Genomic DNA, 27,632 nt, shown 5'->3' with positions numbered 1-27,632 from the left:
GGGTAACCAGGAGAGGGGTGGAGAGAGACTTTCGCTTCCTCTCCCCATGTCTCTAACAAGCTTTCTGCTTTCGCATCACTATTGGTGAGATGCAGTAATGCTAATGGGGGGGCAGCACAGGAGCATCACAACGGTTGTCTTGGGGCCACATGTGGGCAGCCTGCAAGTTGTGCACCCCTGCTGTAGAGCATTGTGCTTGAGCACTATCAACAAAACCAGATGTCTTGGCTGAATAGGTAAGTGGTGCCATTGTAAACCCAGCTCTTACTTTGCCTATTACTCAATTGAATTCTTAGGTCAAGTAGTCCACTGACCTTGGTATACTGACAAATGAAACCACTGTTACCTCTCTTCCACTGCATATTGAAGGACCACTCGCTTGATGCATGATTTAGCCAGTTAGCCTGGAGTTTATTCTGTACAAAGAATAAGTGCAACTATTTACAAATATATAGTGAAGGAAAATGCCTTGAAGGCTAGGCCTATTTTGGCGTCATAGTTGTCCTGGTAAGGCAAACTATCAGTAGCACCTGCAGCATCTTCAGGTCTTGTGCAAAACAACTCTGCAATACATCTCCTTTGTTGGATGCAGGTGTCCTGTTTTACATTTAATAAACTTACATGCTCTCTGGTATGAGACATTTTAGAGTGTTGTTTGTATTCGAGATCCATCTATGTAAAACATAGAGGGCTATCATAGCCAAGGCTATTCAAATTTGTCTGAGACCCATAATATTGTTTACTTGTCTTGAGACCACACGCACCACCTTCAGGTTCTTTTATGGAGATTCACTTTGGGGTGTTGTTGTTTTCTGTATAAACGCTTGGATTTCTTGAGCCACAGCCCAGGTTCCCTAAATTAGGTAACATGGTAATTTGTTAATCTCAGAATTTGGGGGTTACAGAATAAATTTTGTAGAGATGGGTTGCTAGTTATGCCTTGTATAGCTCTTTACCCCTTCCTGAGACTTAAAATAAATACAAATGTGTTGGATTGACACAATACAGATCCTAAATTCTTATAAAACATTGGTTGCCTTTGTACAGATACCTTTCAGCCTTTTATGTAGCCTCTGATTAAAAGGATCAAACTTCCAAAGTAGCCTTTGCAGCCAACTATTTTAGTTTCTGGAGCTCTAGCCAATCCTGGTTGCTCTAGAGGAATATGGCCCTGGCTACTGCTGAAAAGGGATTGCACATATTTGAGATGGTAGTTGGCAAAGGGTTAAACTTGATGCTTGGGATTCATGAGAGCATCTTTAGTGAACGCATTGTCCAGAGAAAAACTGAGATCTCTTTTGGATAATGTTAATCTTGATCCTACAGCCCCAGCCTCCCTCCTAGACTTGCCTGCTAAGCATTATTCCTTCCTGCCTTTAGCTATGCACCTTTTAAAGAAATGTGAAGTATTATATAAGGAAGGTACTTCTGAGTACATGTAGAGTGCCTTTCCTTTGACACAACGCAAATGCATCTGTACAGGGAACTAAGTTACAAGAGTTCTGATAAAAAAAAAATCAGGAAAACTGGGAAGTGTGGTGGGAGTGGACAGACACTTTAAAGCCATAGCAAGGGTTTGGAAATACTCTTCTATAAAACCCTCAGACTTTAAAGATCATGTGCAGGGATTAAGTAAACATTCAAACTAACCAAAGTGAGGTGTCGGTTGGACTAGGTTGATGATCAAGTGCCATATGGCTTGGAGTTTCAAATTTGAACTATTAAATTTGGGTAGTCTCAAGCCCTAAGGCAGCAGATATTTTATGTGACTCTTGAAAAGGGTGCAGGGTCACTTCTGTTGGGTCAAATGGCTCCATTCAGTTCCCACCGCAGCCTGTTCTATTCAGCCAGTGGCATTGTCAGGCTGCTTGTTGCGTGGCACAAGGAAGACCCCGCCATCCACAGTAAGCTGCAGCACATACTCCTCAGGGGAGTAGGTGTTCCCAGCTTCGTCACGCAACATGCAAAAAACCTGGTGGTACAGAGCCCCCAGCTTCTGCTTGGTGATTGTCAGAGTCCTGTTAAACTCTCCGCGATCCCGTAACAAGCGCTGCCGCTCACGGCTCAGCTCGTCCAGCTCTCGCTCCAAGTGCACCAGGGTCTCTAGTTTGCGCTTGCGGCAATTTTGAGCCGCCACTTTGTTCTTGCCACGGCGACGGATGTCCCGGATCAGTGCTAGTTGAGGTTCACTCAGCGGGAAGCGGGACACCAGCTCATTGAAGTCGTCCACAGGCAGGTTGATGATCTTGTCAACAGCAAAGGGGATTTTCATGGCTAGGGCCCGACGTTCATCCCGACTGCCAGCCAGTTCCCCACGTGGGCTCCGTCCCTTCTCCAGAGAATGTTCTGGGTGTGGCTCAAGGTAGGTCATCTCTGGCACAGGGGTCAACATGGGGTATGCTGTTATCTGGTCCATGGGGTAGAGAGGAGTATACTCCGCTCGCTCCAGCCCCTCTGCCTCCAAGGACTCTGCATCACTGTAGTTAAGTGACAACCCAGAGTCTGATTCCAGGTCTTCCTGGGGCTTGCAAGGTCCCTGGGCTCCATAGCTACTGGTCAAGTCCCTCTCCAGCACCATCTCTGGCACTCCTTTATATCCACCCAGGGTGACAGTTCCTGGAGGCTCAAGGGAGGGTGAGATCAGCATGCTGGTGTAGCTGTAGAGAGTACAAGAGGCTGGTAGAGTTTCTGGGTATGGACGCTCATATGCTGGAGTAGGATGACTGTAGCTGGAACCTGAGCTGTCTCCCATCCCTGTGCATAGCCCATAGCCAGGAGGTGGTACCATCTGTTGGGCATGACCACATGCAGTAGGGTCATAGCAACTTTCATTTGGAATATCGAGGCCCTGTGGAGATGAGAGAGACACATTGAGAAAGAGCAGCAGGCCCTCTCCCCGTGGAGATCGTTAACACTCAGTACCTACCCCACCATAGAAAGATGTGTGGAGACACAGTTGAGGCTCCGGGGTGAATTTCATCTCAAAATCTAAGGAGCAGAACTTAAGAGAACACGGATTCTGGGCTCCTAGCCCAGGCTGTTCTTTGGCAGACTATCCACTAAGCCCAACTCTAAATAAAATTCTCTCCCGATTCTCCCTTTCAGTTTAATTCGTTAAAAATGCAGGTGTTTTCTCGGTTCCTTTTCAATGGAGTTTTATTTAATAACGTCCTTCCCGCATTCATGTATGTATTCTGGCAGTTCTTCTAATAACAAGTAGGAGGTAGCTTTCCAGCATCCCTCAGTCCCATTCCCTCTGCTCCATAACACTCCCATCATTTGAGGAGTGCGGGGGTGGAAGGGGAGCTGAAGAGGACTGCGCAGGTGCCTCCCTGGCTGAGATGGATGGTTGATAATATTCCCCCTAAGAACAAAAGGGTGATTCATCCCATCACACAGATCCCCCATTGTACACCATGTCCCCCACCTCACTTCTCCCCAGGGTCAGGTGCTGAATGGGGCAGTGTTGGGAGAGCCTATATTAAAAAGGCAGCTGTGTGTAATGAATACCTGCCACCCCGCAACCAGGACTCGGTCCACACCTCCACCGAGTGCCTAAACCCTCTATACATGTGAGCTGCTCCTTTAGGCCACCTTTTGTAGCTCTTTTCGTGTTCTTTCCTTGCATGCATGTCAACTCAGACGTAAATCCTACCAAATTAAATGGGATTTATGTCCAAGTAAATGTGTCTAGAACTACAGTTTAAATCAGCCAAGGAGCTTCCATAACGCTAAAAAAAGAAGTGGTAAATGTTGCTTTCATCCTGGCAGCAACATGGGTATTTTGCACACAAGGCTAAACTTGTGTTTGGAAGTGAGTGGGAAAGAAACACTACTTGTATTCAAATTATTTCCCTTAATAGTGAATTTGGGGTGAGTGCCAGCAGCAATGTGGCTAAAACAGGACTACTGAGAAATGAAGGAGATACTGGCATTCGTAAGGGAGTGCCAAGGTTTGCAATAACGCAAAATAACTTTAAAGACAAAGACCAGAGAGAACAAGGCTGTGGTCCCCCTGGGCGAGCATCCCAAGGACTACAGGATGGCTCATTAAATCCTCGGAGTGGGGAGTCAGAGATTGGACCTGTGTCTAGAGAACCACGCTGGCTGCCTCTCCAAGAAGAAAAGGCAGTGGGCAAGGAGGGGAGGAGACCGGAAAGGCCAAGATATGATTTATTCTGAGCCTCCTCCAGCCTCCTTCCCTCTTCCTCTGAAGTGTCTTGGCTAGCTAAAATGAAGGAGATTGGAAGCTGGAGAGGCAAAGATGGTCTCCGCTGCTCCTTCTTCCCCTGTCGATAGCAGGGCACAGGAATCTCAAAAGCCTCTGAGTTTGTGGGCTTCTGAGAAGCAAGGTCACAGTATGTAGGGTTGCTCCCTTAGGCAAAAAGCAGCCAAGGGAGGGTGTGTGTGCTCAGTAGCCACCGAATGTTCAGTGTTAGTTGAAAACTGAAAAAAAATTGGAAGTGGAGAAGGAGTGGAATGCCCTACTTGGAAGGAATAACCAGCTAGCTGGAATCTGAAACTGGAGCACTCCTGTTAGAGGGTGAGGGTCCCATGTGTTAGTTTATAATCTCTTTATTAACATTGCTAGTGTTTGAGAGGGTTTCTATGTGAATACATCTTAAAACTATTTCCTACATATGCATCGTGCTTTCTTACATGTAATAACGATATTTTACACATACAAAAAGACACTACACTAAACAAGAAAATGTATGGTTGACTATTATCTTGATATTTACTATTGCAGAACACTGCAAATAAGATCCATTTTTCAATCTGTTGTCCCTTCCTTGATCTTCTATAATAAGATAATTTTGATAAGACTGCAACATTGCATATTCTACCACACTGTTCAGATACTGTCGGAGAATTAGCTTTCTTCAAAGTTGCTGCTATACCTGTTTTCGCTGCTGTGAGCAGGCTTCCTACAGCTTCAAGGTCAGTATCATTACACAAATGTTTAAGACACCAATAGTATTCCCATAGCATTTTGTGGTATTGAGCAATCAGTGATTTCACTAACCAAATTCAAAATATTTGTCCCAAATATTTTGGGACAGTTCCGAAATACATGCAAAAAGTCTGCGCAACACCCCACATGTAGATAGACACACACTGACAACAAAAATCAGGAGTTGTGATAGAAATCTGGCTTAGCCTATGTGGAGTCAAATGCTCTTGATACTGACTTTTAAAAAAGTTTTCTTTCAAACCAGCTGATATTAAGAGCTTCGGCTATTGGGCGGTATAAAAATGTAATAAATAAATAAATATTTCTCCATATCCATTCTCTGTTTGGATCTCTTGTTTCAAACCTTTGTAATAAAAGCTCCAGATAACTCTCTTAAGGGTGCAATCCTATGCAGGCTTGCTAGGGAATTCTGGGAGCTGTAGGGCTTTTTCTGTCTAAACATAAATGGCTTACAAGACCTTTGCAATTAACAGTGCCAATCAGTAATTCAAAACTATTTTCCCTCTCATTCCGTTAGACTGACCGTGTTGTGTGGACCATTCCTAACTTTGGTGGCTACATACCCACAGTTTAAACACACTAACCATTTGCTGCAAAAGGGTTAGCGGCCTAACCATGGCTTAGCATGTTGTCTGAACAGGCCCTTTTCTACATAAAAGTGTTATGGCATGTTGTGCCTGAAAATACTGAAAGCTTGGAGATCTTCTACTTGCCATGGCCCTAACCACTTCTTTATTTGTTAAAATGTCTTTACTATTTATCGGATTTTGTAATCTATCTACCTGATTTTGTCTCCATAATGCTACATCTCCTGCCATAACAATTAAATATGTTAATTGTTCATAGTAAAAAACAAACTAATGTATATGGTGATAATCCAAGAAAGAAATGTTTGTTAATCTTATATAGCACACCTCCAAAGAGGACTGGGAGGATTTACTCATATTTACACTCCAATCTTTTTCCTGATACCATATTAGACTTTTTAAGTAACATTACTACAAGGGGAACAGCCTCCACATGCCACATCCTTCTACATACAGAGCTCCATTACACCAGTGATTTAGTGCACTCTCGCCACGCCTGGTGTGCAGATTTGCAGCACGTTACTTAGCCTATCTTGCTAATGCCCCGCCTCTTCCCCAACCTTTTCCATCTTTTCCTAGAGTACCTACAGTCTGGATTATTTTCCTTAAGCGTGTTTTCCTTTGTTGGGGGCGTGTGCTGTGGCAGGAGCTTTGCTGTTGGCTTAAATGGGTTGCATCAGGTCCTGGCAGGGAAAAGCAATCTCTCCCAGCAGCCAGCTCCAAGCCTCAATATAAAATCCAAATCTTGCATCCCAGGCTCGAAAGTGTTTTTTAAAAATCGTACAATGCCCAGATCTCTGCAGAGACAGGATTGGTACTCCCTTGATGCCCCCAAGGAGCCAGACTAAAGGGTCATTCCATTTTTGCCAGGCAGAAAGGCTGTCTGGCTGAAGTACTCATCTGACAGGACCTGTCCTGTTAAAGGAGGGGGAGGAGCAACCAATGAACTGGAGGGAGAAAGAGAAGGGGCTGGGTGGAGTGGAAGAGCAAACGAGCAAAAGGGCTCAAGAGTTTTTTTAAAAAAAAAAAAAAACGCGGAGGCAAAGCAGCAGGAAAATTACGTGTGATGGAACCCACAGCAGCAAGGAAAAGCATCGTTCAATGTGCAGTTTAACAGTGGAGCAGGTAGGTAATTTTAGATCCTGCACTTAATGGTCCTATGCCCTTCCTTCTTTAGAGGTTTACCAATCCTGAGATAGAGAGGAACTCACACAGAGAGAGATCATGTGCAATTGCGCATTTAAAGCACACTTAATTCACTGTCATCACTACAGGAATAAAAAGGTCTTTTCTTTTGCTACACTCATGCTAAACAAGCATTTAGCTAGGAATAAACACCATTTTGTTGTAGAAAAGGATAAGATATTTTTAAAGTAAGGTTAATGAAATAAGCAACTGTAACCATCTGCATGCTGGCTCGGCCACCCTGGACTATCTATCTATTAAATAAGAGAGGATGATATGGCAAGCAGTGTCAGCCCTGGTGAGTGCAAGTTGCCCAGGTGTTGCAACCAGGCCTCTTTGCTGCTCTCCCCAGCACCTGCCACTTGCTTGGTGGTCATCTGAAGACCCTGGACTTTGGCCCTAAGGTCCAGCCCTAGCTGCACCACTGTGCAGTTAAGGGCTATTGTGATATCAGTGGCCGAGTGACCAATTCTCTTCTCCCCCCCCCCCCACCCATTATGACACGGAACTCAAGCATTGGTGGGCATCTCGTTGGTAAAAAGGTTCTTCACCATTTCTATAAGGCTTGCAACGCAATCAGGGGATTTTGTATGCTAGGGTGACCATATTTGGGAAACCAAAAAAGAGGACACCTAGTGTGTGTGGGGAAGCAGCTTTCTGAGTCCTGCAGAAAGTACATTATTCCCCCGCCACCTTAAAGAACCCGATTGGAGTGGAGGAGGGGAAAGGATTTCATTCTGCACCACCACCATCCACTCCAATTGGGGCCTTTTCTATAATGTCCACGAATGACCCACTTTCCCCTTTAAGACCTCAATTGGAGCTCGGGGTGGGGGAATGATGTGCCTCAAGAAAGCATGTCATTCACTCCTGCCATGCTAATGGCAGCCTTAAAGGGGAAGGTGTGTCATTCCAGGACATTATTGTAAATTATAGAAAATCCCCCCTGACACCATGGAAAGAACAAAAACCAGGACAAATCTGGGGAAATCCTGACAGTTGGTCACCCTATTGTATGCCTTATCTCGGAAACACAACATAAGGCAAGTCAGTATGATTTTCTCCTCATTGCAGATGGGTGTAGGGGGAGGCATGTGCTGAGGCAGAGAGAGTAGGTCACCTCAGCCCACCCAGCTAAATTCATGGAAGATGTGAGAGGTGACTTCCAGGCTCACAATTCAGAGCCCCGCAAACCTCAGTTCTTGATTAAGAAGCTCTTAATGAAAAGAAAGGATTATAGTCTAGAAATATGGGGACTTCAGAGAACAGAATTCTTCACCCCACCCCAACGCCCAATATGTTTAATAGCCTGGTGATAAAACTGGAACCATTGCTATAAATGCTTTTCATCACCATGAAGGCAGCTCTGTCCCCTTTTTAGACTGTTTGGAAAAGAGCAGGTTGAAAATACAGTTTGGGATAGAGGCCAGTCGGTCAAGGTCTGACTTAAAGATAAAAGAACCAGAAGGGAAGGCCCTTGAAAGTTGCCTATCGAGCTCCCACGCAGTTAGGCACACAGGTTACCTGGTCAGTCTTTCATGCTATGGTAAGGTGTATTGCATTTTTATTTAAACGTGTGTGTGCTTGGGTCCATGAATAATGTTTATAACATTTATTTGATATATAATAAATTTCTATGTAACTTAATCATCTTTAGGTTGTTGTTTTAGTTTGGTTGAGTTAGTAAATTGTTTTCTTAGAATAAATGGAAAATTGTGTTAATAAGAACTGTATTTTAAATTAGAGCTTCGTGATAAACCACATTTTTTGTTTTACCCGAAAAGCCCACACCTCCTATCATGCCTTGGCCGGAGCAGAGAATTGTAGGCAAGTCTCATTTTTTTATTAAATACTTTAAAAATATTTAAAATCCAAAAATTAATGTTTTTAGATTTCTCTGGTACATTGTACAGCCAGACCTATCAGCGTGCCAGATTTCAAGTTTCTACCCAGCTTTGCTCGGGTCCCCTAAGATATATATGTCTGTGAGGTAATCATCTTAAAGTAGCAGGCCAGTGCTAGGCCTGTGAGTTAACCTCTAAACAAATTAAATTCATTTCCCCCCCTTACCTTCATGACAACCCTGCAAGGTAGGCCTTTCCTAGGCCTGTGAGGTAACTTTAAAACAAATTAAATTAGTTTCTTTTCTCTCTGTCTCTCTCTCACACACCCTCAACGTTTGTCCAGGGCCGCCTCGAAGCTGTCATCATAATTTTCCTTGTCCCCACAGAAAACAAAAACTCCAACATGCCTTTTGCCCAGAGCTGCGACCTCCTTCCCTTCTGCTCCAGATGAGGCCTAGTAACTGAGGCAGCCAACCCAGGCACTCTCCCTTCGGGCCCAGGATGGTGATACACTTCCAGATGATGGCTGCCAAAGCCTGATAAATCTTCCCTCCCACCCAAGGCTTTTGAAACAGAAGAGTGAATGGAGGAATGACTGACAGCTCAGGCTAGAATGGAATGGTGGGCGGAGTTAGTGGTAGTTGGGGAAAGTCAGTTAGTGGGGGCCGAGTTAGGACTGAGAGATAGTGATGCCAGTACTACAGCTCCCAGCATGCCTTTGGCAGCCCTCAGGTGCCCATGTCCTCTGAGAGGCGCTTTCCTCCTCTCATGGCTGATGCGGCTCCTTGACACAGCATCCAGGAGTAGCATCGCCAAGGAGGGAGGTAAGCAGCTGTCAGTGGACATGCACAACTCCAGCCAAGTCCTGCTGGGACTGCCTCAGCCCGCACTTCTCACCCACAAAGTGCTCCATCAGGAGCCTGTACTGAAGGGCCGGGACTGGGCCAGGCACTTGCCCCCTTCATCAAGCCTGTTTCTGGGCATGCGCAAAGTGCTTCCCTTTCCTCCTTCCCTCCCTCCCTCTTAAGGGTGAAGGCCGCACATGTGCTTCCCTCAGTTTCTGAGAAAACCGATATCAGGACAGGGTGCCTTTGAGCATGTCCAGAGTTCAGCCTCTCAAAGACACACAATTGTATCTAGTTATGATTTTAAAACCACACATGGCAGGTGGGAGGAGGCACCACAAACAGATGCAGCCCATTTATGTTGGTTGTTTCCTTTTATGGGGAATTGGGTTGACTGACTTTAGGAATCACAATGGCCACTAAAGGCCAGTCAGTCTGGCCTCCTACCCAAGGCATGCTGGGAGTTGTAGGTGTAAACCTAGTTTTTTATTAAATTCATTAAAAATACTTAAAACTCCAAAATTCATGTTTTTAGATTTTTTCTGATCCATGTACACAAAATCCTGTCTGGGTGAACAGCATTAAGGCAGTACCCTATGTGGAAGAGGGTAAACATTTAGGGACATACATGACACACACATACTTTCTGCTTTATAGGTAGATATATTGAAATTTATATTATAAATTGAAATATGCAAATGTTCTGCAAATCTTTGTCCTTTGCTGTCCCCTTTTTTGGTGATGCGTTTGGAGATGGAAGTGGCCACCTAAGCTTGGGATCGCTGTAATATGTCTGGGTGTGTTTCTGAGCTGAGTACCAATAGTCCATGCAAATACCCCTCCCCCAAATCAGCCCCCCTTCTAAATAACTCTTCTGAAGTACATAACAGCTTGGGTAGGACTAATTTACTTTTATATTATTTACATAATAAAAACCACAATTCCTGTTCCTGTATCTGAGGCATTTACTATTGTTTCTTATGTATATTTTCAGCTAATTGGCCACTGAAGAAGACAACTTGTGGAAAAGCTTTGGCCTATGCTTATTGTGACTGCTGAGCACGATTTTTATTGTATTATTTGTGTTTAATGTGTATAAAAAGTGCTCTTTGAAAATTATATTAAGTGTTAATTTTGAAAATTACACTATGTATTAAATTATATTTATTGTTTGATTATTTACTTCCTTAACTTTTTTGTTATCAACTGTTTAGTTTTTGGTTAAGGCTAGCACCTGTTCCTTGCACTATCACTTCCAATGATACCTGCATAAATTTCCTTTGCCTCTCTGCCATCTCTGGACAAACAGGCATAGCAAGTTCCTGAAATAACACAAATAACTTAAAACACCTATTTACTAGAGGTGCAAATGGAATGAGTGTACGCATACCATGAGCAGAGATCTTGCTTCCAAATTTCCTTCAATTCTTAAAGGAAAGAAAACTACAACAATGGATTCCTGTCCTAATTATTCCCCAAACTTGCTGGGATGCAGATACAGCAGTTAGTCAAGGAGTTTGGAACCATTTTTCAGTCTAGCGAAGTAGTCCCTTGAGAGTAATTTGATGGAGTCCACAATATGCTATCAGTGAATGGCCAGAGCCGAAAGTGAGTGAGGCCACCCCTTTGCCTTCCTCTTCCTGCAACCTGCCTTTCTTCCTGCCACCCCTACGCCTCACTTTCTCCCAACCCAGCAGGCTGCCTGGAGAAAGATGATCGCAGGACTTTTGATATTAAACTAAGGGACTCAAGAAGAAACTAGCCTGAGGGCCCCAAGTTCCATACTCCTGATTTAGTTCTTCCAGTGGAGCGGCAGTGGCTGGGTTAGGATGTTCGCAGAAGGGGAAGAAGCCTTTGTGACTTCTCCCCCTGCCCCAGCTCATGTGACCGCGATTTGCATTATTCATCCTCCTGCAGCATAGTTTGGCGTGTCATCCTAACCCGGTGCAGCAGGGATAGCTTCATACCCATCCTACAACTCACGATGTGCAGTAGAGTTGTCAGGTGGATACAAAGCCACCTGTTTTCTGCCAAGCCACACTGCAGCATGGGGAATAATGCAAATGGCGGTCTCATGTGCAGCACACACAGCAGTACGGGGAGAAGCCATGATGGCGTCTTCACCTGCCGTGACCATCTGAACACAGCCAATGTGTTTCCTTCACAATAGGAGTGAAACATGGTTCTCTGTTCTAACTCCACACAACACTCTTAACCATACTCAGTCGTTGAACGTGAGTTAGCATTGTCCGAACCTAGGACTTGTTTGAGAAAAATAAGCCACACCACATGGTTAACAAGCCACCCTGAGGAAAATGTCCTAGGCTCAGACAAGACGCTAACCCACAGTTCAACAAACAAACCATGGTTTAACAACACACCCTCAACAATTGAGCATGGGTTAGGGTGTTGTGCAAACCTTGTCAACAATTAGCACACCCTTTCCTCCTCATTACTACCGCCATCAGCATACTCTTGCAACATAAGAAGAGCCCTGCTGGATCAGACCAAGGGTCTATCTAGTCCAGCTCTCTGTTCACACAGTGGCCAACCAGCCATTGGCCAGGGATAAACAAGCAGAATATGGTGCAACAGCACCCTCCCATCCATGTTCCCCAACAACTAGGGAGCTTCAGCTGTTGGGCGGTATAAAAATGCAATAAATAATAATAATTAAATAGTATATACAAGGTTACTGCCTCTGATATTGGAGGTTGCACTTAGCCATCAGGACTAGTACCCATGGATAGCCTTCTCTTCCTGAAATTTATCCAAACCCCTTTTAAAGCCATCCAAATTGGTGGCCAGCACTACATCTTGTGGTAGTGAATTCCATAGTTTAACCATGCATTCTGTGAAGAAGTACTTCCTTTTATCTGTCCTGAATCTCCACCAATCAGCTTCATGGATTCTAGTATTGTGGGAAAGGGAGAAAAATGTCTCCCTATCCACATTCTCCACACCATTCATAGTTTTGTACACCTCTATCATGTCTCCCCTCAGCCTTCTTCCCCCCTAGCAACCAATCCCAGCTGTTGTAACCTTCCCTCATAGGGGAGATGCTCCAGCCCCTTAGTTATTAATTATTATTATTATTATTATTTATTTATTTATTTATATAGCACCATCAATGTACATGGTGCTGTACAGATAACACAGTAAATAGCAAGACCCTGCCGCATAGGCTTACAATCTAATAAGTTGTAGTAAACAATAAAGAGGGAAGGAGAATGCAAACAGGCACAGGGAAGTGTAAACAGGCGCCGGGTAGGGTGAAGCTAACAGTATAGAGTCAGAACAAACTCAATATTTGAAGGCTATAGGGAAAAGAAAAGTTTTTAGCTGAGTTTTAAAAGCAGTGATTGAGTTTGTAGTTCTCAAGCGATCTGGAAGAGCGTTCCAGGCGTAAGGGGCAGCAGAAGAAAAAGGACGGAGCCGAGTAAGGGAAGTGGAGGTCCTTGGGCAGGCGAGAAGCATGGCATAGTTGCCCTTTTATGCACTTTTTCCAGCTCTACAATATCTTTTTTTAGGTGTGGTGGCCAAAACTGTACACAGTATTCTAAGTGTGGTCACACCATAGATTTGAATAAAGGCAGTATGATACTGGCAGTTTTATTCTCGATTCCTTTTCTAATAATGCCTAACATGGAGTTTGCCTTTTTTTATATAGAGGCTGCGCACTGTGTTGATATTTTCATCGAGCTGTCCACTACAACCCCAAGATCTCTCTCTTGGCTCAGATCCCATCAAGTTATGCTTGAAGTTGCTTTTTTTTGTCCCAACATGCAGCAAAAAATCTATCCTCTTAGCTGCTACCTCGGTTAGTGTCAGTAATTTCCCCATTTCCATACCTCAGATTCTGCCCCATAGTCATTTGGCAATCCCATGCTTACCTGCAATTCTGAAATGGACAGGATTTCTTGCCAGGTGAGCTCCATCTCTCCCTGTGAGCCAGGTTCCCCGGCTGCCAGGGGGTTGTACAAGGGGAGAAAGGTACCCCGGGCCCATCCTTGCTGGGGTGGGCAGGGAGGCATTTTGTCAGGCCGTACCCTGCCTAGCACCTGCTCCAGCAGGGTTCCCCCAAAATCAGCCGTGGCAGCAAAGTTCTGCAATGTAAACAAAAAACTGGATCAGATGGATCCACAACCACTCTCTGTATTGCGAAACACACAAAAATAAAACAACAAAACATAGTCTTGATCCAAGAAGGGGGCGGGATTCAAAATCTACTGTTGGGCAATACTTTTATTAGGACAAACTGCAATTCCACAAAAACGTGGAAGCTTTTGAGTTCTCTAGAACTCTTCATTGGGGTAACTCAAAAGCTTGAACATTTTTGTGGATTATAATAAAGTGAGTGCCTCAAAAGGCCTTCCGTCTACCTAGAAGTTACCAGGGTGCACCGCTGGATTCTAGACTCAAAATCTGAAGAGAATCACTGACGATGCTTCGTAAAACTGACCAAGCACTAGACTTCTGGGGAATTTGGGAAGAGGGGGATGCTGGATTAGCCACCACTGTTAACTCTATTGTATCTCTGTTGTATGACCTAGCAAACTGTCATCTTAGCGTATTTAGTCTCGGGTTTAGACCTGGCAGGCTTTCTATTTTGTTTTATGTATGTCAGCTTAGTATTTAACATTGATCTGTCAATAGCCAGATCTACACCAAGCAGGACATGACACTTTGAAAACAGCTTGAAAACTGTATATAGTGTGTTCTGGACCCTAACAGCTGTCACTACTGTTATAAACCATTTTAAAGCAGCAGTGTAGATCCTGCCACAGAGCTGTGTTAGAAACTCTAGGTTGGATCTAGACATAAGTCATTTGAACTTTGATTCCATTTAGGTAAGTTTAGTCACTACTTATGCCCCATGGATTTTGATGGGGGATAAGTTCACATAACTTTGTTACTTCCCTCCATTATATTTCAATGAATGCCGTTTATACCGTATTTACATCCTGCCTTGGGGCAGCTTACAAGAAACATAATCCTGCTGCATCCCCTCTCCCCATCACATGTTTGAGAAGGCCCCTTGGCCCCCAGGAGTGACTTTAATGGGTGGGGGAGCACAGGCACCTGTACCTGAGGATGGGGAAGAGGCAGGAACACTTCATTACATGAGCACAGTTTTGCTCATCCGTCTCTGGATCCAACTCAGTGATATTGGTTTGCAGACCAACACAGTGGCTGCTAAAATACTCGACAAGGCAAAAGAAGATGCTACACAGGGATGCATGTTACAGTCGCCTTAAAAATAAAGTTTGTTTGCCTCTACCAAGCTTTCTCTGTAATAGACAAACCAGGGGAGCGGGGCCAACCCAAGACACTTTGCTGCCTGAGGCAGAGCTGCAATACCATCCCTTCCCACCCCCGCTAAATCAAGGTCCATAGTACTCCAGACCAGTCAAGCTACTTCTGCGCGTGGGGGGGGGGGGATGCAATGAACCGTCATCCCATCTCTGGAAATAAAAATGCAATGATTAATAGCTAACATTTTGCTGCCTTTTCATGATGCCAAAAATCCACAGTACTCCTATAACACTTCCCAAAATCCCTTGCAACACACAGGGATTTTCTGGCAGATGTTCCTTGACAGAATCGTTGACGTGGCAAAGGCTGCTGGAAAATCAACATTTGAAAATCACTGGTTTGTGCTTCAACTGTATTAAGCTGCGCAGGGTACAATTGTGAGTAATTTTGCATTTGATTGGGGTGCGGCTCAAATCTAAATTACTAATTCCATGATGAAAAAGTGCCTATATATGGAAAATATGCAATGAGCATCAGGTCAGCGAATGGCAAAAGAAAAGTAGATGTACTGCTGTGAACCTGTGTCTAGATTTCTGGGGGCCACAACATTTGCAGAAAAAGGCAGACAGCAGGACTGAATGTAACCTTTCCTTTCTGGTTGATTTCCAAGCATCCCTTTCCATGCCCTCCATGTCTTCATCCCAGTTTGTTGAGGGTGGGGACTGCCCGTCTGGTTCTCGATAAGCTGCTCCGCATACTTCCTGCTTACCTCAGAGCCGGCTCTGTGAATCTGCAGCGTGCAGCTGCCTGGATCAGACATTCATGAAGCCACAAGGGTGCCCACTCTGTTCCTGCAAAGGAAAGATAACAGCCGCCTTATCAGCCACAGTGCTTGCCCTGGGAAGGGATGGGTGTGAGTGATTGTGGCTACTTAATGGTGGAGAGTTCTTCACCCGTAGCCCTCCTGCCAAGAGGCTGGGTAGAGATCAACTCAAGGAGCAGGAGCAGGTGAAGAGAGGATTGGTGGGGAGTGAATTGGTGGGATGGGATGGGACAGGAAGGCTGGGATTTTGTCTTTACCATTGGGCTGACAAATTCCTTTCCATCATCACCCTCCTTTTTGTTATTCAGGTTGAATTCCATGGGGTTTCTTTGGGACTGATCTTATCTAGAAGCATCTATTGGCTTCCATAGAGACCCCATTTAACACAGTAAAGATGGGGAGCCCTAAACCTCTTCCAGAGGATTAGAGGAAATGTTGAAACTGCGGTCGGTCGGAAGGAAGCTCCTTTTCCCCCCTGGAGCTGAAGAAGGATCATTGTTCATGATGCATCCACTGATCCCTGCTTTTGCCAGGGGTTAAGCAGGTTTTGCACGGTTCTGTACTGTTTCAGAAACCTGCCACACCTGATTGACAAGAGGCATCAGTGAGATGCAGAAGAATTGCATGGGTGCATAAAAAGAGTCCTGCTGGAACAGACCAAAGAAACTTGCCTGGTCCAGTATGCTGAGTGGTGTGGTGCTTAGAGGAGGTTGGACTTTGTACTGGGCAGACTTGTGTTCAACTCCGTGCCTGGGCCATCACTTTCTGCTTCAACTTACCCCTATCTCACAGGGCTGTCGCAAGGATAAAGGGCAGCACACCCATCCATGTATGCAACCCTTCGCTCCTTAAAGGAAGAATGCCGAATCAATGTGAGGAATAAACAAATGGCAGCCAGCCTGACACATCTGAGAAGCCGCTAAGGAAGGCAAGAAAGACATAGCTCTCCCATTTTATTGGTATATAATCTCTGGTGTTCAGATGCTGAATATGGAAATTCTATTTAGCTCTACTAGAGTGACCAGATACAAAAGAGGGCAGGGCTTCTGCAGCTTTAACTGTTGTGACGAAGAGGGAATTTCACCAATGACACCTGCTGAAATTCCCTTTTCTATACAACTGTTAAAGATACAGGAGCCCTGCCCTCCTTTCCATATGGTCACCCTGATGCCTCTAAGGTGGAAGCATCCCTACATGCACATTGCACACATGTACCTATGAGTGCCATGATAGATGTACTGTTAACCCACACATACAACCCAGAGAAGCAGGTTGACTGTGGATGGGGCGCAGCCACCGTCACCAACTTCTGCTTCAGGTATATGAGCATCATTTGAAGTTCTAGTTTCTTTAGTGATGACCTCAAAGGCTGAAATGCAGCAGTTGTTGAGGCAAGGTGAGAAAAATCAGCTAATAAAAATATTTTGTTTAAAAAGATCGGATAAAATGACACCGGGATCCCAAGCTGAGCCACATTTTTGATCAAGGGGTCTCTGTGTATATTATATACTGTGTTTCAGCAGAAGCACAAAGAAAGTAATATTGGCCACATGGTTTAGCTTCCTTAGAATCTTACACCTTGGAAGAGGTGGGGGTGAGGAGCGAGGAACTAGATCTGATGACTGCAAAAGTACACTTAAAAGTAGGTGGACAATGCCTGCTGAAATTTCAGAAGTCAGAGGAGTTGTTAAATAAGATTTCCTGTGGTTAAGGGTGGAGAAGGTACCACTCCCATTGATTTGCAAAAGCAGAATAAATTATGCAACAAAAGAGAAATCATGCACGTTTGCTGAATTTCTATCAGTTGCTGTGTACGAATGCACAGCTCTGCTTTAGGCTCTCTTTTTCCCATATAAACCCATAAACATGGCTATATAATTGATCCACCTCCTCCCTGGACAGAACTTCCGCAAGCTGGTGCCCTCCGGATGGTTTGGACTTCAGTTCCCATCAGCCCCTGCCAGCATGGCCAACGGTCAGGAATTATTATTATTATTACTATTATTATTATTATTATTATTATTATTATTATTATTATTATTTACATTTATATACTACCCCATAGCCGAAGCTCTCTGGGTGGTTTACAAAAGTTAAAAACAGTGAACATTAAAAAGAAATATACAAAATTTAAAACTATAAAAAGCATAAAATACAAACAAAATCAGACAATATCCATATTGCTGGGAGTTATAAGTTTGAAACAGCTGGAGGGCAGCAGGTTGGGGAGGCTGGCTTGGACATTCTGCCTGCAGAGGACAGGAAATGAAGGCCAAGTGATGAGGTGGTGAGTGGCAAGCAAGGGGAGGAAGGGGATTGGCTAGCCTGGCTTAGTACACTGTACCTGCCCCTTCCTCCTTTAGTCACCAGACCTGAAAAGTACCAGAAGGAGGGCCTTCTCTGCTGTGGCACCTCAGCTGTGGAATGAGCTCCCTAAGGTGGTTCATCTGGCATCTACACTATATTCTTTCAGATGACAGGTGAAGGCCTTTTTTATTCTCTCAGGTCCCACGTTCAATCCACATTGACTCCAGGTAGAGCAGAGAAAGACTCCTGTCTGAAACATTGGAGAGCTGCTGCCAGCCAGAATCCTACCCTATTTGAAATATCACCTTCTCTCATATGAGCCTGCCTGGTTTTTAAGATCCTGGGGAGAGGCTGTTCTCTCTGACCCTCTACCATCAGAGGCACATTTAGTGGGAATGAGAGAGAGGAGCCTTCTTGGTGGCTGCACCCATGCTCTGGAACTTCCTGCCAAAGCTGGCCAACCTAACTCTAACTCTTTTGTTCTTCCAATGGCAAGCAAGGAGAGTTTTATTCAGACAGGCTTTGGGCTTTTAATTTGGTGGGTGCTATTTATTTCTTTTTTGGATTTTTTTTTATGTTTTATTTGTTTTTGTATTTTATTGTTGTTAGGTACCTTGAGACTTATTTATAGTGAAAAAGTGGGATGTAAATGTAATAAAAAAAATAACAGACAGACCAATGATCTGACTCAGTCTGTTCCCATGATGAAAAAAACTTTGATATACTGAAGAATTATAATGAAAACTTTTATGCAGCCTATGGTTTCCACTTATCTCCTGGTCTGTAAAGTAAAGCAGAAAAATATGAATAGATGTTAAATGTACTACCCTCTGTCAATAATTAGATTTAAATGTAATGTATTTCTTTTCATCTATTTACTTCCTTCTCTTTTTCTTCTTTTTGTTGGTTTGATTGATTTTGTTTTGGAAAACTAATAACACCATTTTTTTCTTTTTAAAGGCTTTTGTAGCATTGTGCCCACTGTTTTAAAAATTACCTACCCCATAGTCTTGTGGGATGGGGTGGGTAAAAAAATCTAGTTCTATTTTGGCACAAGGCTGGGAGGGGAAGCATATGCCAAGAAAAATAAAAATGCACCATGGGACCCTATTAGGACCCTTGCCCCCCCTTCCAAGAATTTAAAATTGTTCCTGTGATAAATACACTGAAAGCCAGAGCAGAAACCTCTAGGTAGCAACATGCTTTGCTGACCCGTTTGTGAATACATGTGGAAAGTCACTGGACACTCTGTAGGGTGACCAAATGGAAAGGAGGCCAGGACTTCTGTATCTTTAACAGTCGTATAGAAAAGGGAATTTCAGCAGGTGTCTTTTGTGTATGCATGCAGCACCTGGTGAAATTCCCTCTTCATCACAACAATTAAAGCTGCAGGAGCCATGTCCTCTTTTGTATCTGGTCATTCTAGTAGAACTCCTGCAGCTTTAACTGTTGTGATGAAGAGGGAATTTTACCAGGTGCCGCATGCATACACAAAAGACATCTGCTGAAATTCCCTTTTCCATACAACTCTTAAAGATACAGGAGCCCTGGTCTCCTTTCTGTATGGTCACCCTAATATTATCCACAAAACGTATATCAATCTTATACCACGTATCATGAGAGATTCTAGACGGGGAGCCGTATTAGTCTGCCTCAACATCCTGGTGGGGCGCCTGAAAATCTTGTAGCATATTTTGTTCAGTAGAGCCTGCTTCATCAGATGTCAAAATGTGCGCTGGCCCATGAAAGCTTATCCCATAATAAATATGTTAAGACTCTAAAATGCCATGGGACCCTGTTTTGTTTTAACAATCATGGTTTCCCTCAAAGAATCCTGGGTGGTGTTGTTGGCTGTGAGCTCCTCTATTAAGAGATCCCCAACTCTTTCCCAATCTGGTTTCCTCTGTATATGTTGGACTACAACTCCTATCATTCCCAGCCAGCATCTCCACAGAACTACAATCACCAGTTCAATAACCAAGTCAGCATCAAAGGTCAGCATGGCTGGACACCTGCTGAGAGGCCACACCCCAAAAGGGGCACAGAGTCAAGAGCGCCTTGGAGTTGGTCCTCCTCCTCATTGTAACCTGCTTGTTCACCTGCCTCTCACTCAGTCCCAGACAATGGTGGTGATGAAAAGGAGGAGCAGTAGATGCTGCGGACTGTGTGTTCACTGGCTCCCTGCCCCTCAATGAAGCAAGTGGTACCAATGATGAGAAAGAGATGGAGGAGGAGCAAGAGCAGCTGTTGGCAATGGCACTGAGAAGGCGGACTCACTGAGGGAGGAGGCCTACTGATGGTGATTTGCCCTAGGGCCCCACAAAACATGGAGCTGACACTGAACAATGCTTTCTCCTGTAATGGGAAAGGCCTCTCTCTGAGATCCTGGAGCGCTCCCACCAGTCACAGTAGACAATATTGGGCTAAATGGACAAGTGGCGCTTGCGCACCACACCTCTCTGGTCTAGGAGTGTGAGTTCCAGCTGCATTTCGGCCTCAGCACCTCTCGTTACCCACCGGCCACGATTTCTGGTGTAACTATGGCATACTCCTTCAATGGGACATTGATGCCTGCTAACTCTAGGAGGCAACGCTCTGCAGTTCCAGGAAGCCCTGCAGATCTGAAAGCCCATGAACCCTGCCCTCTTCCCCCATCCTCTCTCTGTGGTCCGTTATCGCCTCTCGCTCTTTGCTTTTCCCGTGCATGTTTCGACAGAGGCCAGCCCTGCAATTTCCTTAACCTCTGCTGGGATGTTGCACAAGAGAAGAAACCACACCCAGAGCTTTTGAGACACCTCCAGTCTACTGAGGGTGAAGGCAGGGGAAGAAAGTACATTAATGTAATGAGCAAGGCTTCAGCAGGGATTCTAAACTACAATTGTCCCATCTCATTTCTTCCCATCCCCAAAGGCAAATAATCTGGCAAGTTAGATCAGTTGTTTGATGGATGAGACAAATTCTTTCAATGGCTTTCAGTCATGAAAGATAAGTGGAAGGTCTAAAGGCAGTATACTAGGCGCAGGGCCCAAACAACAGGGGATTGGAATTTGCATTGTGATCACCAAAAACATTTAGCTCATCACAGCCTCTCCCAACCCTGTCGACTAGAACTCCCATCATCACTGACCATGCTGCCTGGGGATGGCAAGTGGTCAGACAATATCTAGAGACCAAGATTGGGGAAAGCTGGCTCAATTAAGCAAGGCAGTTCTTATATTCTTATTGATGAATTCATCATCACAGGATCTGACTGGAGTAGGTAACCTGGTGCCCTCCAGATGTTTTGGCCTACAACTCCCATCATCCCTGACCATTGATCATGCTGGCTGGGGCTTATCAGAGTTGTAGGCCAAAACATCTGGAGGGCACGAGGTTGCCTACCTTACACAAATCCATGGCTGTTAGCTGCAACAGCTAAACTGAACCTCTATGTTCAGAGGCAGTGTACTCAAACTAGCAGGTGGTAGGGACAAGCAACAGGAGAAGGCCATCACCTTTGTGCCTTGCTTGGGGGTTTGCAGGGGCATCTGGCTAGCTGCCAGCTGAGGGTGACCATATGAAAAGAAGTATAGGGCTCCTGTATCATTAATAGTTGTATAGAAAAGGGAATTTCAGCACGTGTCATTTGTATGTGTGCAGCACCTGGTGAAATTCCCTTTTCATCACAACAGTTAAAGCTGCAGGAGCTATAGTAGAATGACCAGATACAAAAGAGGGCAGGGCTGCTGCAGCTTTAACTGTTGTAATGAAGAGGTAATTTCATCAGGTGCTGTGTGCATACAAACGACACCTGCTGAAATTCCCTTTTGTATGCTAGTGTTAAAGATACAGGAGCCCAGTCCTCCTTTTCATATGGTCACCCTATCATGCCAACAGAATGCAGGACTGGAGAGATCTTGGTCTGAAATGCCCGGGGCTGGGAGAGTCACTTCACTGTGGTGCAATCCTGTACTGCAGGAAATGGTGTCTGAATAATGCAACCCTGGAAGCAGAGCTAATCACATGCCGATTCCGTGGAAAAGACTTATACAAAAGTCCCTGCCCATGTAGCCATGTTGTTGAGAATTCCCCCGCTCCACAGCCCCAAAGAGGACCTCATCTGACAAGTCAATCATGTCTCTATGAAACAAATAAGCAGCGCTCAAAAGATTCCGGACTGGCCAAGGATGCGCAGAATGGGGCAAGTTCATTGCTGCAAAACATGTTTGCAGAGAGCTACCAACAGAGTGACCATAGCTGTCACCCTTAGCTGGCAGCTAGCCAGATGCCCCTGCAAACCCCCAAGCAAGGCACAAAGGTGATGGCCTTCTCCTGATGCTTGTCCCTACCACCTGGTAGTTTGGGTACACTGCCTCTGAATGTGGAAGTTCAGCTTAGCTGTTGCAGCTAACAGCCATGGATCGACCTATCCCATTCCCACTCCATGGATTAGTGTAAGGTAGGCAACCTCGTGCCCTCCAGATGTTTTGGCCTACATAGGGTGACCATATGAAAAGGAGGACAGGGCTCCTGTATCTTTAACAGTTGTATTGAAAAGGGAATTTCAGCAGGTGTCATTTGTTTATATGGGGAACTTGGTGAAATTTCCTCTTCATCACAACAGTTAAAGCTGCAGGTGCCCTGCCCTCTTTTAAATCTGGTCACTCTAGTATAGCTCCTGCAGCTTTTAACTGTGGTGATGAAGAGGGAATTTCACAAGGTTCTCCATATATACAAATGATACCTGCTGAAATTCCCTTTTCTATGCAATTGTTAAAGATTCAGGAGCCCTGTCCTCCTTTTCATATGGTCACTCTAGGCCTACAACTCTGATAGGCCCCAGCCAGCACGGCCAATGGTCAGGGATGATGGGAGTTGTAGGCCAAAACAAGGAGGACAAAGGCTCCTGTATCTTTAACAGTTGTGTAGAAAAAGGAATTTCAGCAGGTGTCATTTGTAGGCATGCAGCACCTGGTGAAATTCCCTCTTCATCCCAACAGTTAAAGCTGCAGGAGCCCTGCCCTCTTGACCAGCTACAAAAGAGGGCAGGGCTCCTACAGCTTTAACTGTTGTGCTGAAGAGGGAATTTCACCAGGTACTGCATGCCTACAAATGACACCTGCTGAAATTCCCTTTTCTATGCAACTCTTAAAGATACAGGAATCCTGTCCTGCTTTCCATATGGTCACCCTAGCTACCAAGAGACCTTCCCACCCTACTTCTCAAGGGGTGGTTTGCGGAGGGGGGAGGCGGGAACTGGGGAAGTGACTATAAAACTTAGCAGCAGAGCACACACTTTGCATGCAGAAGGTCCCAGGTTCAATCGCTGGCACTTTCAGTTAAAAGAACCTGGTAGCAGGCAATGGAGAAAGGCCTCTCCCTGCTGATGACCCTGCAGAGCAACTGCCAGACAGAATAGACAAAACTGGGCTGGATGGCTAAGCAGCCTGAGCTGGAAGAAGGCAGTTGCCTATGTCCCTATGCTGAGCCTTCCCAACTAGCCCATCAGGCACCTGCCTTCTCAGCTTCCCATTCACCCTTACAGCAGTTGACCTTACAGCTCACTTTGCTTCAAAGGAAGCTAGAGTTGCAACCGTGTTGATGAGCATGGAAAACATGGCAGCCAGAGCCAAGGGACTGGCTGCAACTATGGGATGTAGGGTGGCCGCTTATGAATCGGCCAACAAGAGGAACAGCATCAGCAAAAGACCTGTGTGCATGGCTATTCAACTTGCTGTGCAGATGCTAACTACTGATGGACAACTGTTCTGATGGATCTTTATCTTTAAAGTGGAATTGCACAGGACAGCCCTTCAAATAGAGGATCCTTTCAAATGGAGGGCTGTTCTTGGTAAAAGAGGACACGGCCAGCGGGCGCACAGGATGGGCCCACAGGGTGGTCTCCCTCACAACTGAATTGAGTAAACACTGCTCCAAAATAATGCAGGTACATGCAAAGTTATGTATGTATCCTAGATACATGTGTAGCTTTCATTCATGTGGGCCCTATCATAATGGATGTGGTGGTGAGCATCTCAGATTTGAGTGACATGCGCATGCAAGCTATAAATGTGGATATGTGAATCTGAATTGCATGTATATTTGGAGCACATGTCACACAGTTGCACATAGGACCCTCAGGCTGAAAAGGAGGGGAAAGGATTCTCTAATCTCTGTCCCTATGCGATGTATGTGAAGTTCACTCCAGACAGCCCTCTGACTCTAGTCTAGAGAACAGAAAAGAGACTAGACATCTAGGGTCAACTCAGGAGACAGCAGCAGAGTGGGGACTCATGCACATGCCTACATAAACAAGAACACACAGAGATGTGCATGTGAATATAATACATATATGTGTACATGCTTGCATATATATGGTCACACCCACAAACACCCAAATAAGAGTGGTCCTAAAGTGTGAATCTTTGGCTGCAACATGGCCTGGGGTGAGGAGCCATTTGTGGTAGTTTTGCCATGAGGCCCTGCCCATAACACTGGAGCAAACAGCACTGCAGAAAGGAGTTAACAGAATACTGAAAGATCAGAAGAAATCTTCAGGAAGAAGAACCAAACCAAAATTAACAATAACTTGCATTCACACTACACAGTAACACCCCATCAAGCAGATTTTGCAGGCAGCTTGGATAATATAGATCTATGTGTCACAAACCATAAAGGAGAAACAAACTATAAAAGAGCATACTCCAAAGCGCCCGTGCACACGTGCGCACAAACACGCGCGCACACACACTGTAACATGGGAGATTCCAGAGCTCAAACCCTCCTGAAAAATCATTCCCTCTGGAAGCAGCCTTATCCCAAATTCCAGTTTAGGGATGTTGGAGCAGGGGTGGAGGGGGACTAAGGAGAGGCACTTTGACCATGCTCAAAGACACTCCTTTCTCTATCATGATATTTTTGTCCTGCTCATCCACCAAAGAGTTCAGACTGGCATTTTAGCATCACAACAACCTTATGATGTAGGTTAGGCTAAGAGAGATACAACACAACTGCAGCTGATTAGAAATCTAAGGAAATAGGGTATGGGTAAAATTCTCTTCAGTGGTGGCCAGGATGATATTGGCTGGAGACATGTTAAGGTTCTAATGTGATAATCTTTAACAAGACTCTTTGTTGTTATAATTTTAAGGGTGTGAGTTGAGAGAGGTGTTGCTTAATGTGGTGGACATAAACACACATTTTGTCCCACCTCTGTCTCTGGTCAAAACAATATTGCATGTTTCTGAAAAAATACCCAAGTTTGCATATCCTCTTTACCAGAGACAAACGTGCAGTGAGCATGCACAACGCAAGCAGCATTTTTTCTCTCGGTCACTTTCAACGCTTTGCAAAACCAACCAACTAACCAAAATTGATAGTCTGTCTCTGGTCAATGATGACCATTTCACCCAGTGGTTGTATGGTCGCTACTTGACTACTGCTAGTCATTATTCAGTGTAACTTGGTCAAGGTCACCATTGGAGTTTCAAGACTGAATAAGGATTTGAACTCAGGCTCCCAACCCTCAAACTAAATGTTCTAGCCACCCTGGCTCACACCCCTCACACATTCCCATGAACCATAAAATTCCTGTACTTGGGTTTATCCCTAGATTCAGATTAAATCTTGGTTGACCAACTGCATCCATTCTAAACAACTTCCATCCGGTAAGTTAATGTTTTCTCCAGGACTTCATAACATCCTCTCATCGTAATATGAAAGAGCCTTCACAAACATGCCTGCTGCAAATTCCAGTGTTAATCCAATTCAAGGGGTTGTGTGACTGGAAGTGTTTTCTGGGGTTCTTTTGCAAACAGCCAAATACTAAAATTTTCTGCTGCTATTATCTGCTACAACAACCACTTCCAGTCACACTTCCATAGGCTTATACATAGAAAAGACTTGGGGATATGCAGGCTTCTCCTTATTTGCGTGTCTCTGTATTGTGGAGTGGTGTTTGTGCACAAGAGAGCTTGTCTACGAGGCTAGTTGCAAGTGAACTTTTATGCCGATGCATATGCCCGTTAGCGCAGAAGACTACTGTTTGCATAGTTTGGCTTGCTTCACTCATGAGTGTTCATTGATCTGTCCCATCACCCTGGGGTTTGGACCCCTCTAGGAAATCATAATTTTTTTCTCAACCAAAGGCAGGCTACCTAGAAAGAGAGAGTCCAAGGATAAAGTGAAAGGTTCCTGAGAAGAACAGCAGCCTCAACATTGGATCAGAACTGTTGAGCAGAAGAAGCATCTTGGCTCCTGATTATTAACACACACATACACGTACACGTGAAATGGAACAAGAGGCTAAGGAGTGGAGTAAGGAACCACAGTCCAGGAGGAGTCGCTTCCCAGGGAAGGTTTTGAACACGATGCCTAGCCCCATGAACAACGGAAATGGCTGGCCAAAGGGTTTCAAACACTCATTTGGAAAGAGGGCTAGTTCAGTCAGAATGTTTCAGTTTGAGATCCTGCCTCTCTTCATCTAACTTCATCCCCGTCTCATCCGGCCACGCATTCAGGGACACAAATACCCCCCCCCCATGCCGCCCTCTTCCTTTCCTAAGAGAAATGGAAACAATGGTACTCTTTGAGCCTGTGGCATGGTCCCTTACCTGCTGGAATTCCTAGCTGCCTAGCCAGGTGTGCAGCTTGGGGGTGTGGGGAAGAGACAGCTTTCCCTCCAGAACGTGCAGGAGAAAGGACCCCCAATTTTCCCAAGGTGTGAGCACAGTTCCCCTCTTTAAGGGGCTTCAGGGTGCCTCCATTGCTGCTCCATTGCAGTCCCACAGACTCCAGGTGGCCAGAGATGTACAGTGTGTGCGCTTCGCCTCGCCTCACTGGGGGCTGCTGATATTACATAACAGGAGCCGCCCCTGTGCAAGAGGCAGGGAAACCACAGTGGCAGTGGCGGTAGAGTTGGCCGAAGAGTTCTTTTCCCTCCCACAAGCCTTGTATTGCAATTTGCAACCTGCCTTTCCAAGAAAGCCCACAGAGTACTCCCCTATCTAAACTTACAGTGCGCAAAGGAAGAGAGTACATAGAACACCACAACACACACATTCCCAAGAAGGAAGAAAGCCAGAGAGTATATAAGCGAATCTAATGCTACACACACACACACACACACACGCACACACGCACACAGGGAGAGAGAGAGAGAGAGAGAGAAACAGACGGACGGACGGACGGACAGATATAAATGGAAGCCAGAAAATAATACAAAACAAAAAGAGGGAAGAAAGCCAAAGAGTACACACAAGACTGCACTGCACTAGCACTACAACACAGGCATGCGAAGAGCACACCCATACTGCAACATCAGCCCTAAAACAACACTTGACATAGCCACAACACACACACACTGTATTAAGATGTTTGCGTAGGCACACACAAAGCAACATGCCCAGCAAATAAAGACATTTCACATATAAGCCCCATCGTTAAAGAAACACAGCTACACAGAAACACACACACACACACACACACACAGAGAGGTTGTAGATATGCTACAAATCCAAACCATATTTAAATGTTTCCTCATGATATTCCTCAAAAGCTTCTGGGAATGGCCATTTTGTGACAATGCTAAGAATTCCTGTGAGAGAATGTTAAACCCCTGAGACTACAGTTCCCAGGGTTTCTTAGTGGAAGCCATGACAGTTACACTAGATTACATTAGCAGTGTAGACTTCATTCTTACCTTCTCATCCAGTCTTTCTTTCATACTCAATAAATTCCATATTCTTACAAACATCCCTGTCAAAGGATGCAGAATACTTCTGAGTATTTACAGCTGTGTTCCTTCCATCTACTCTCTCAACATCTTGGACT

At 44.9% G+C, this 27,632-nt stretch overlaps 1 protein-coding gene across 4 annotated transcripts; it reads right to left on the bottom strand.

Moving 5' to 3' along the window:
- Window positions 1-385: 385 nt before the first annotated feature.
- NFE2 (nuclear factor, erythroid 2) lies at window positions 386-27,632 on the bottom strand. 4 transcript variants are annotated; one of them, XM_063119611.1, is made up of 5 exons: window positions 27,502-27,632; window positions 16,295-16,362; window positions 15,462-15,543; window positions 13,330-13,542; window positions 386-2,848 (listed from the first exon to the last, which is right to left on the bottom strand). In XM_063119611.1, the coding sequence occupies exons 3-5, from the start codon at window positions 15,510-15,512 to the stop codon at window positions 1,844-1,846; spliced, it is 1,269 nt and encodes a 422-aa protein (XP_062975681.1). In that variant the 5' UTR covers window positions 15,513-15,543; window positions 16,295-16,362; window positions 27,502-27,632; the 3' UTR covers window positions 386-1,843. The 4 variants fall into 4 exon arrangements, with proteins under 4 accessions (XP_062975681.1, XP_062975678.1, XP_062975679.1 ...); XM_063119608.1 differs by lacking the exon at window positions 27,502-27,632 and adding an exon at window positions 26,414-26,692; XM_063119609.1 differs by lacking the exon at window positions 16,295-16,362.

The sequence above is a fragment of the Elgaria multicarinata genome, chromosome 3 (assembly GCF_023053635.1).
Source record: "Elgaria multicarinata webbii isolate HBS135686 ecotype San Diego chromosome 3, rElgMul1.1.pri, whole genome shotgun sequence".
In the NCBI taxonomy this organism is placed as follows: domain Eukaryota; kingdom Metazoa; phylum Chordata; class Lepidosauria; order Squamata; family Anguidae; genus Elgaria; species Elgaria multicarinata.
Note: the sequence above shows the minus strand (reverse complement) of the source record. Positions and strands in the feature narration are given on the sequence as shown.

Excerpts from the sequence above, each read along its gene's own strand:
- NFE2 (XM_063119611.1), bottom strand. The coding sequence starts at position 15,512 with ATGTCTGATCCAGGCAGCTGCACGCTGCAGATTCACAGAGCCGGCTCT. Across the intron at positions 13,543-15,461 it reads TTCACAGAGCCGGCTCTGAG|AACTTTGCTGCCACGGCTGA; the intron begins GTAAGCAGGAAG and ends TTTACATTGCAG. Across the intron at positions 2,849-13,329 it reads TGTCCATTTCAGAATTGCAG|GGCCTCGATATTCCAAATGA; the intron begins GTAAGCATGGGA and ends TCATCTCCACAG.